The sequence below is a fragment of the Pan troglodytes genome, chromosome 10 (genome assembly GCF_028858775.2).
Source record: "Pan troglodytes isolate AG18354 chromosome 10, NHGRI_mPanTro3-v2.0_pri, whole genome shotgun sequence".
NCBI lineage: Eukaryota > Metazoa > Chordata > Mammalia > Primates > Hominidae > Pan > Pan troglodytes.
This window is the reverse complement of record NC_072408.2, coordinates 106960048-106971527: the sequence shown is the minus strand read 5'-3', so window position 1 is coordinate 106971527 and position 11480 is coordinate 106960048. Positions and strand designations below refer to the sequence as shown.

The 11480-nt window shown below is 43.5% G+C and overlaps 1 protein-coding gene across 4 annotated transcripts in view; it reads left to right on the top strand.

Annotated features, from left to right (window-relative positions):
• The first annotated feature begins 803 nt into the window (after window positions 1-803).
• The window catches only part of BLTP3B (bridge-like lipid transfer protein family member 3B), a 106348-nt gene continuing 95671 nt past the window's right edge, over window positions 804-11480 (top strand). The window contains exon 1 of one of the 4 annotated variants that reach the window (XM_001152665.6): window positions 804-1158. In XM_001152665.6, the coding sequence (XP_001152665.3) occupies window positions 1115-1158 (44 nt within the window). In that variant the 5' untranslated portion in view covers window positions 804-1114. The remainder of the gene's footprint in view (window positions 1159-11480) is intronic. The other 3 variants (XM_003313883.5, XM_009426077.5, XM_063787004.1) reach the window with 3 other exon arrangements.

Sequence of the window (11480 nt, the reverse complement as noted above, 5' to 3'; positions counted from 1 at the left end):
TTATAGACCTTCTAATTCCTAGGTCCTAGACTACTAGGAACCATTGTCAACCTTTACTTCCCTTAGAATAGCAATAACCAAGGGAGACATTAAATTGCCACATTTAGGTAAGGGAAAGGCAGGACACCTTAACAAAAGAAAAAAAAAAAAAAACCAAAAACAAAAACCTAAGGAAGAATATGAAGAAAGGTGAGTAGGTCAAGAGAGCAAAGCAAGCACAGGAGTTAATGGCCGATTCTTAAAACATTCTAAGGAGGCCGGGTGCAGTGGCTCACGCCTGTAATGTCAGCACTTTGGGAGGCTAGGAGGGTGGATCACGAGGTCAGAAGTTCGAGACCTACTGGCCAATATGGTGAAACCTCGTCTCTAATAATACAAAAATTAGCCGGCCGTGGTGGTGCGCACCTGTAATCCCAGCTACTCAGGAGGCTGAAGCAGGAGAATCGCTTGAACCCTGGAGGTGGAGGTTGCAATGAGCCGAGATCGTACCACTGGACTCCAGCCTGTGTGACAGAGCAAGACTCGTCTCAAAAAAAAAACAAACAAGCAAAAAAATAAAAAAATTCTGAGGAAATGAATAAGGGAAGTAGGACGTGGAAGGAAAAATCAGCGACGGGTCAGCGATGGAGGCGGGAACACCAGCAGAGGGAAGGAGGGAGGATTAAGGCCAAGAAGGATGGTGTATTGAGAGTCAAGGGCCCTGTGTCGCGAGGGCTAAGAAGAACCCTGGCGCCAGTGCCACAAACCTCCCGCTCCCGCCCAGAGCCCAGCCAGAGCCCAGCCAGAGCCCGCCCAGAGCCCGCCCAGAGCCGGCGTTGGCCCCGCCCGGCCTCGTGCCGGCCCCGCCTGGAGCCGCCCCGCCCCCGCCCTCCCCCGAGTCTCTTAGGTGATGCTGCAGCCAAGATGGCGCCCGCGGCGGCCGTGGCGGCCTGAGCGTGATGCTCCGGGTTCTCGGCGGCGGCTGTGGCCTTGGCCGGGGCCTCGGGTCTCTCCCGGTCGTGAGCGATCAGCGCCTCTCCGCCGGCCGGGCTAGCCGGGACAGAGAGGAGACGGCCACGAAGAGAGGAGGCAGTGAGCAACAGGACGAGAGCGCGGCGTCTCCAGCCTCGGCACCATGGCCGGGATCATCAAGAAACAAATCTTGAAGCACCTCTCCAGGTCAGTGAGCGCCTCGGTGTCGGCGCCAGTCGGCCTCCGCCCCAGCCCGCACTGGAGTCAGCCTGCGGCTTCGGGGGCGGCGGCGCCTGGCGGCTGTGCGGGAGGCGACCTTCGGACTTCCCCGCTCTGGCCGGGGCAGAGGTCGCGGCCCCGGATTTCTTGTCGCCGGCGGCGCCGGGGGCTGGCCTCACGAATCGGCCCCTGACGCGTCTTCTCCCAGGGTGGGCGCGCGGAGGAGCCCGGAGTGCGGAGCGCGGCGGGCTGGGATCGCTCCCGGCGCGGCGTCTGGGGGCGTCCCGGCTCGGCTCTGTGCGGTACTGAGCGGAGGCTGGAGGTGGCCTGGCGTCACCCAAGTGCCTGGTTAATGTGCTGGGCTCTAACTCGAGTTCGGTGCTCCTTCCCCTTGGAGCAGAGCGGTTCCGTTAACCGAGGGCTTCTGGCGCAGTGTGGACGCTCAGTGGAGGCTGTGTTCTCAGTGGAACGTTAACCTTGTGATTGTTCTGAATTCCTCCCACCTTGGCGTTCCCGCTCTGTGGCATCAGAGGGTGTGCCTGTTTGCACAGTTAGGATTTGTTTTAGGTAAATAAGCAGAGTTCGCAGCTTTGGCAGGTTCTTTCTGGAGTCCTATGAGACCCACATCATTATTACTGAACCTTTTTTTTTTTGGTTTTTGCTCTTTTTCCTCTGCAACTCTAAAATTCAGGGAGTTAACATCTGTGGTGATTAAACCCAAGACATGTCATTCTCTCCATTTCATAACGCGGTTTTAGTCAGAAACATGACTCAGTAAGGCTGGCAGTTTGTTACTGCTCTTGGCTTCTCCGTGTTTGTCTCAAGACACAGGCTAAGTGTAGGCTCTTGTTCCAAGTTGTTACCAGCGAACTCAAAGCCCTTGGTTAGGATCCCTTTCTGTTCGATTTGTAAGTTAATTTTAACTAATTTTGGGAAGACACGGGTATGATTATAGACTTGTATAGTAAACATAATTCTTGATTCCCAGATTGTCTTATACCACAGGTTATATATTGGGAACAGAATTCTACTTCTGTGATTCAGCAAATATTTTCCTCACTTATAATACTGAATAAGATATAGCACTTTTCTTAAAAGTAGCAAAGTATAGCAGCGTGTGTGTGTGTGTACATATATATACATATGTACATATATACATATATACACATATATACATATATACACATATATACACATACATATATATGTGTACTACATATATATGTGTATACACTATACATATATATGTGTACTACATATATATGTGTATACACTACACATATATATGTGTATATATGTAGTATTTTTTTAGTAGAGACTGGGTTTCACCAGGCCAGGCTGGTCTTGAACTCCCAACCTCAGGTGATCCGCGGTCCTCGGCCTCCCAGAGTGCTGGGATTACAGGTGTGAGCCCCCACGCCCCGCATGAATATGTATTTCTTAATGTTATCACTCATTGAAAAGTTTCTTTTAAAATTATGTATATGGCCCAATCTTGAACTATCTTATTTTGGAAGGTTTTATCTATTTTTAATTTATGTCCTCCAGCCTTTCTCATACCCAGCTCCACAAGAAAATACAGATCTGCAGAAAATGATTTGAATGCCTATTTTCTCACTCGTCCAAGGATGATGCTGCATAGCTAGTACCACTCTAGATGCTTGGAAGAAAAGTTAATTCAATCAACAGATAGTGCATTAGAGTTTAATTCTTTTATAGAACTCCATTTGAGAGGGGCTCTTAAAAATTAAGAGCATGCATACCAAAGTATAATAAAAAAAATTAAGAACAAAGATGTAATGGCTTACTGCATGAGATAGAAGACACCCATATATTGAAAATTGAGTCCTTAGGGCTAGTTTTTATTTTATTATTTTTATATATATATATATATATATATATATGTATTTTTTTTTTTTTTTTTGAGACAGAGTCTCACTCTGTTTCCCAGACTGGAGTGCAACGGCATGATCTCGGCTCACGGCAGCCTCTGCCTCCTGGCTTCAATCAATTCTCCTGCCTCAGCCTCCCGAGTAGCTGGGATTACAGGCGTGCGCCACCACGCCTGGCTAATTTTGTATTTTTAGTAGAGACAGGGTTTTTCCATGGTGGTTAGGCTGGTCTCAAACTCCCAACCTCAGGTGATCCGCCTGCCTTGGCCTCCCAAAGTGCTGGGATTACAGGTGTGAGCCACCGTGCCTGGCCCTTAGGGTTAGTTTCTAAATCTGTATGATTTGTAATAGCTGTGTGATAAATAGTGTGATGAGGATTTTTTTTTTTTTTCAGAGATGAGTTTTTGGGACACTTGAGTTTTCAGTTATTTCATATTTCAAAACATCCTTAACTCAGGTGACTAAAGAGTATCAAATTCTTATTTTTGGTTAATAAGTTAATCTTACTGCTAATTGCTGTCATCTCCTAAGAAAAATAGTTATTCAGAAATCTAAAGGCAGCTCGTAATTGACAAAAGAAGGCAGGTGTTGTGATAAATTATAGTTACTCAGGTAGGAATGAACTTTTGAAATTACCTGGTTCAAGTTTAATTTTATAGAATATCCAGTAATGAAGATGTCACTACATTGACCTAGTGGTCTGGGATACAGTAGAATATAGTTTACCAGGAAATAATTGAACATACTACTTTCTAATACTAGACATCACGTGAGGCCTGTGTATGCAACCCATTGCACCTTCTCAAAGGTGACCTTTCCTGACCACAGAGTTTAAAATTGTGAGCCCCCATACTGCCAGTCCTCTTGCTTGCATTATTTTTCTCCATAGCACTCATGCTTGTCTGTCATACATATTTATTTCTTTATGTATTTTTGTCTTTCTCCACTTAAATGTAGACTCTATGAGAGCAGGGATTTTTGTCTTGAGGCTGGCATAAAGTAGGTACTCAACAACTATTTGTTGCATGAATGTGGATACATAACATGAATGAGCTTACTTTCTCTTACATTGCTTTTTTTTACTGAGGCAAGACTACTGCCAATATTCTTATAGATTTGGGAATGACCAGTTTCCCTGTGGCTTTAGGAGGCAGTGAGTAATTGAATCATTAAATAAATGTGGTGCCTTTGGATCCTGGAAAATAACTAGGAAAATGACCTAGTTCTTACAGGGGTTTATATGAGGGGTCTTCCGGTAAGGAAATAACCCAGTTATTGTATGGGGGGAGGAGTTCTGCCAGTAAGGAGGAAGACTGTGAACCAACATGAGAAAGAGCTCTCATTTTTAGCCTTGAGGTTGAAATATAGTGCAGTTGCAAGATTAAAACCATCTTTGCCTGGATGAAGGGACTTGAGAAGCTGGTATGTTGGGAAAGTATGGAAGAGGAATTGTTCTTAAGAGATTAACAGATTCTTTATCTCAATGCTAAACTATTTGAGAACTGTAAATCTATATACTTGTTCCTTGCCTAATTGTTAGTTTGTATTCCAAACATCTCTCCAGTTGTTAATAAAAAGTTTATCTACTTGAAGAATCTGAAATGAGGACAAGGAGGTGTGTTGGTGGGATAGGGGGAGGTTAGAGTAGTGACATTTTTCCAGAGTGAAACAGGAAAAGCTTTTGAAGGAGAAACTGCCCCGATTTTTCAAACTGTAATAGGACTGAATGTATTTTGGGAGGGTTTATCTAGGAGAGTAGTTTTTCACACGGGAATGGAAACTTCTAAAGAGAAGTCGTAACAAATGTGAGAAAGGAAATAAAAGCAGAAGCTACCTTTCAGCTCAAGACCTTAGTGTGTGTGTGTGTGTGTGTATGTGTATACACACGTACACACATGTGAACAGGCACTTGCAAATCGGCAAAGTGGACGTATATTTAATTAAGCCAGGACCTGAAAAGGGGTAGGGAAGTTTTGGATACAGACACTCTCTTCTCCTTCGCTCCCTTAGGCTAAGGGCATACTGTGCTCTGCACAAGGTTTCCTGGGAGTGGGAGTTGACTGGGCAGACATTCACCTCACCTCGGTGGAGTCATTGTATAGTTTAAAGCAGCAGTTGTCAACCAGGGTCAGTTTGTCTTGAGGGGACATTTGGCAGTGTCTGGAGATATTTTTAATTGTCAAGACTTGGAGGGGAGGGTAATACTACTGCCATCTAGTGAATAGAGGCCAGGGATGCTGCTAGACGTTCTACATTGCACAGCATATTCCCTCACAACAAATAATTATTTGCCCAAATGTCAGTAGTTCCGAGATTGAGAAACCAGCTTAAAGTGTACAGGTGTGTGTCATATGATTGAGCTAGGGTTCTGTGCTAGTAAAGTTGTTTTGCCTGCAAACATCAGAAAGCTGATCTATTTAAGTAAAAAGGGAAATGTAACAGAAAGCAGAAGAATATCTGAACAACCAAATCAAGGAAAGAACAGGAACCAGCTAGCTCCTAGAATCTCATTGGAAGAGTTCTTGGACCTTCCTCTTAAAGTAGCAGCAGGGTTTTTTAACCTTGGCATCATTGGCATTTTGAAATAGATAGTTCTTTGTTGTGAAGGCTGTTCTGTGCATTGTAGGATGTTTAATGTCTCCAGACATTGCCAAATGTCTCATAGGAGGCAAAATTACTCCTGGTTGGGAGCTACAGCTTTAGAGTGCTGGCCTATCTTCCATAATTCCCAGTCTTTGATCTCTCCTGTCAGGTTTCAGAATCCCCTAGAGAGAAAGCCTTTGTGACCCAGTTTTGTCTACCCATGGTTCAATTAGCAATGGCAAAGGGTTGTACAGCAAAAATATGGTAATGGAGAGGGCTATTTTGAGTTAGGCTTGTTGCTCCATTAGTCACCTGTAATAGGCAGTGCACTAAATTAGATTTCCAAGGGCCTCATTTGCTACATTAAGGAAATTGAACTTTATCCTGGGGGTGAGGAGTGACTACTAATAAAGGTAAGAGGGATATGCTCATTAAAGCAGTCTTATTTTTGAAGTCTAGGGTTTAGGAGCAATATCTGGGCTGGAAATACGGAGTCTACAAATGGACTCTGAGTAACTTAAGTAGAAAATGGGGCCAGGTGTGGTGGCTCATGCCTGTAATCCAAGCACTTTGGGAGGCCAAGTCAGGCAGATCACTTGAGCCCAGCAGTTTGAGATCAGTCTGGGAAACATGACGAAAACTCTGTCTCTACCTCAAATACAAAAATTAGCCAGTCTCATAACCTGGTCTCAAAAAAGAAAAAAAGAATATTCATTATGGACATTCAGAAGGGTTAAACACATGCAGGATTTGGTGCCTGAATGGCAAAGTGATGAGAGGGATTAGAGTGCCTCACTTTGTGTTGATGGGATTGGCCACTAGATTGAGGATATATAAGGAAGGGGAGGAGAGGGCGGTAGCTGATAGCCTGGAGAGGAAAGGAAAGAACCGTCAAAGGATTGGGAATACTATCTAGGTGGAAAAGTAATGGAGTAAAGGAATGAGATAATTGGAAGGGTTGGAGATTTTGTCTGAAACTGTCACATTGAAGTTTAAGATTTTAGAAGTGAAGTAGATCTGGTTTAGGAAAAGCTATCTGAGGCTGGGCGCCGTGGCTTATGCCTATAATCCTACCACTTTGGGAGGCTGAGGCGGGTGGATCACCTGAGGTCGGGAGTTCGAGACCAGTCTGACCAACACGGTGAAACCCTGTCTCTACTAAAAATGCAAAATTAGCTGGGTGTGGTGGCCCATGCCTGTAATCCCAGCTACTCGGGAGGCTGAGACAGGAGAATTGCTTGAGCCTGGGAGGTGGAAGTTGCAGTGAGCTGAGATCGGGCCATTGCACTCCAGCCTGGGCAACAAGAGCGAAACTCCATCTCAAAAAAAATAAAAAAAAAGAAAAAAAAGAAAAGAAAAGCTATCTGATATGGCCATAGAAGTGAGTTGCTGAAGAAAAGTTAAGGTGCATATAATTGGAGATCAATACTGCTAGGTCTAAAATCTTTCCAGTACTGACCATTCCTAAAAGGAAATGCAGTGTAGCTTATTTAGTCTGCCAGACATTATTTTTTCAAATGCTAACTTCACATCATTACTGATAGGCTAATATTTGTATCATAAACTTTTATGGTAAAGCTCAGTAAATAATTTTTGAGAGTTTATGTATTTAACTTTTTTGAGCACATATATATATATATGCCACATAGTGGGCATTAGAGATACAAAGATGAGTAAGACATGGCTTCAGTTTGTGGGAAGCTTCAGCGATTCCTATTCTAATATAAGAAGCATGAGTAGGATCACTAACTGTAACCTATTTCTAAATTGGACTACTTGTCTGGCATTGCGGGTGATGTGAAAAAGGAAGAAAAAATAAAAAAAAATTTATTGCCATATGAAATTTGTTAGATTTTGCAACTGGGAAAAAAACTGATTTAAATATTGTTTTTTGGATTATAAATTTACTTGAGTAGGTTTGAGGTGTTTTTTTTTTTTGAGACAGAGTCTCGCTATGTTGCCCAGGCTGGAGTGCAATGGAGCAATCTCAGCTCACTGCAACCTCTGCCTCCTGGGTTCAAGCAATACTCCTGCCTTAGCCTCCTGAGTAGCTGGGATTACAGACATGCACCACCACACCCAGCTAATTTTTGTATTTTTAGTAGAGACGGGGTTTCACCATGTTGGCCAGGCTGTTCTCGAACTCCTGACCTTGTGATCCACCCACTTTGGCCTCCCAAAGTGCTGGGATTACAGGCATGAGCCACCGTGCCTGGCTGACAGTATTCACTTTTAAATAATCTCTAATAATGTGGATTTTGACACTGTATGTACTAGTTGCTTATTTAAAATAATTTAATGAGTGCCTGCCTTGTACCAAATATTGTACCATACTGCTGGGGATGTAGCAGTTAACACACTAGGCAAAGATCCCTGCCCTCGTGGAGTTTACGTTTTAATCAGAAACAGATAGTAAGTACATAAATAGGTGAAATACTGTGTAAGTACAGTATATCAGTGTGTTAAATGCTACTGAAAAAGTAACACAGGGAAAGGGGATGAGAAGTACAATAAATTGGGGATGGAGTTTGCAATTTTAAATCTGGTGATTGGGAAGGCTTAATTGACAAAGCAATATTTGAGGCTGGGTGTGGTGTCTCACCTGTAATCCCAGCACTTTGGGAGGCTGAGGCGGGCAGATCACTTCAGGCCAGGAGTTTGAGACCAGCCTGGCCAACATGGTGAAATCCTGTCTGTACTAAAAATACCAAAATTGGCCGAGCGTGGTGGTGCGCACCTGTAGTCTCAGCTACTAGAGAGGCTGAGATGGGAGAATTGCTTGAGCCCAGGAGGCAGAGGTTGCAGTGAACTGTGATAGCACCACTACCCTCCAGCCTGCAGAGTGAGACCCTGTCTCAAAAAAAAAAAAAAAAAAAAAAAAGGAAAGAAAAAAAAGAAAGCAATATTTGAGAAGAGACCTGAGAGAGATAGTGGGAACAAATGCAAAGGGTCCAGAACTGGGAACTTGTTTGATATTTTGAAAACATACGAAGACCACCAATATAGGTGGAGAGAGTAAAGTGAGAAGAGGAAGATGCGATCAAAGAGAAAACAAGGGCCAGATCATGTGGGACCTTGTAGTGACTTTGACTTTTACTCTGAGATTGGAAGCCACTGGAATGCCTTGAGCCAAGGATCACTCTGGCAGCCATGTGGGAATTAAGTAATAGAAGCACAAGGGCAGAAACAGAAACCCAATTAAGAGACGTTAACTATTTAGGTGAGAGAGAAATTGGATTGAACGAAGGCAGATGCAGTGGAGTTGTTGAGATAGTGATAGTCAGGTTCTAGGTGTATTTTGAAGGTAAAGGCAGGATTGACCGACAGGTAAGATGTGGATTGATAGAGAAGAGAGGAGAGCAGTAATGGGTGACCATCCAGAGTTTTTGACATAAGCAACATAAGCAATGGAAAAGGTGGAATTGCTATTAACTAAATCGGAAAATTGGAGAAGACTGCAGGAGGAGCAGGCTTATGGGAGAAGATCAGGAGTTTGTTTTGGATATGTTAAGTTGGATGAAAGTTAGATTTTTTTTTTTTTTTTTTGAGACAGAGTCTCGTTCTGTTGCCCAGGCTGGAGTGCAGTGGCACAATCTCAGCTCACTGCAACCCCTGCCTTCTGGGTTCAAGTGATTCTCCTGCCTCAGCCTCCCGAGTGGCTGGAATTACAGGCAGCCGCCACCATGTTTGGCTAATTTTTTTTTACATTTTTTATTTTTAGTAGAGATGAGGTTTTATCATGTTGGCCAGGCTGGTCTCAAACTCCTGACCTCAAGTGATCCACCTGCCTCAGCTTCCCAAAGTGCTTGGGATTACAGGCCTGAGCCACTGTGCCCAGCCCAAATGTTAGATATTTAATTGGAGATGTCTTCTCTTTTATTTGTGATCTAATTTAGACTATACATGTTTTAGTCTGACAACAATGGAAGTATGTTTGTGGTTATCCTTTGGCTTATGCAATAAATAATTACTGGGAAGCGAATTGTGACTTGAATTTTCAGGGGTGGATTTTTTGCTATTGTTGGTTTTTTTTATCCTTTTAAGTACATGCACTACAGTAGTCCTCCTCCATGGGCAGCACATTTCAAGACCCCCAGTGGATGCCTGAAACTGCAGATAGTACTGAACGATATGTATATTGTGTTTTTTTCTTTATGTACATCCCTCTGGTAAAGTTTAAATTATAAATTAGTCATGGTCAGAGATTAACAAAAACTAATATGTAATAGAAAAATTGTAACAATATCTGTATATTGTAATAAAAGTTATATGAATGTGATCTCTCTCTTTCTCAAACTATCGTACTGTACCACAGGTAACTGAGACCGTGGAAAGGGAAATCTTGGGTAAGGGAGGACTACTGTATATAGCAGGTGTCTTTCTCTTTCATATTAATTTCCAACTAAAACCGGATACTGATTCTTGTTGGGTGCTTGGTCTAGGAGATGTTGCAATATTAGCATACTAGAATCCTGGAATCAGAAGGGATTTGTTCCTATCTCAGAGAAGGAAATTATTAAAACATTGACATTTGTGACTTGTCCAAGGTCTCACAGATAGTGTTGAATGGTAAAGTCACTGATCCAGTACCCTTTTCATTGATTTTTCTGTGCTGCCTATTAAGGTGTTTCCTACTTGCCCCCACCCCACCTCAACAGTTTGCTTTTCTTTTTACCCAGTTTTCAACACTACTCTTGTTTTACCATCCTGCTGTAGTATCCCTTAGGAGATTCTTTTATGACTTGAGAATCATTTGATTCTGCAGTCCTTTGAAGTTAGAGGAACATAATGTTTTGACTCAGCATTTCTTGAAAGTTGGGGGATGTCTCAGGCCATTTTATGTTGCTATAAAAGATTATGGGGCTGGGTAATTTATTTTAAAAGAGAGGTTTTATTTGTTTATTTATTTATTTATTTTTTTGAGACACAGTCTCACTCTGTTACCCAGGCTGGAGTGCAGTGGTGTGATCTCGGCTCACTGCAAGCTCCGCCTCCTGGGTTCATGCCATTCTCCTGCCTCAGCCTCCCGAGTAGCTGGGACTACAGGCACCCACCACCCCCCCCAGCTAAATTTTTTTATTTTTGTAGAGACAGGGTTTCACCGTGTTAGCCAGGATGGTCTCGATCTCCTGACCTCGTGATCTGCCTGCCTTGGCCTCCGAAAGTGCTGGGATTACAGATGTGAGCCACCATGCCCGGCCTATTTATTTATTTTTGAGACAGAGTTTACTCTGTTGCTCAGGCTGGAGAATAGTGGCACAATCTCAGCTCACTGTAACCTCCACCTCTCAGGCTTAAGCAATTCTTATGCCTCAGCCTCCCGAGTAGCTGGGATTACAGTCATGTGCCACCACGCCTGGCTAATTTTTGTATTTTTAGTAGAGATGGGGTTTCACCGTGTTGGCTAGGCTGGTCTCAGACTCCTGGCCTCAAGTGATCTACCCGCCTTGGCCTCCCAAAGTGCTGGGATTACAGGCGTGAGTCACCACACCCGGCCAAAAAATAGGTTTATTTATAAAGAAAAGAGGTTTATTTAGCTCGTGGTTCTACTGGCTGAGAAGTTCAAGGGCATGGTGTTGGCTTCCAGATAGGGCTTTTATGCTGCATGACAACATAGTGGAGAAGGTAAGGGGAAGTGGACACTTAAAGAGGGCAGAGCCTGAGGGATGTCTTGGCTTTATAACAACCTACTCACGTGGGAACTACTTTATTTTCTGTGAGAGCTTACTACTGCAAGAACAATACCAAGCCATTTATGAAGAATCTGCCCCCATGACCCAAACACTTCCTACCTACTAGGTGCCACCTCCCAACACTGTCACATTCGGGATCAGA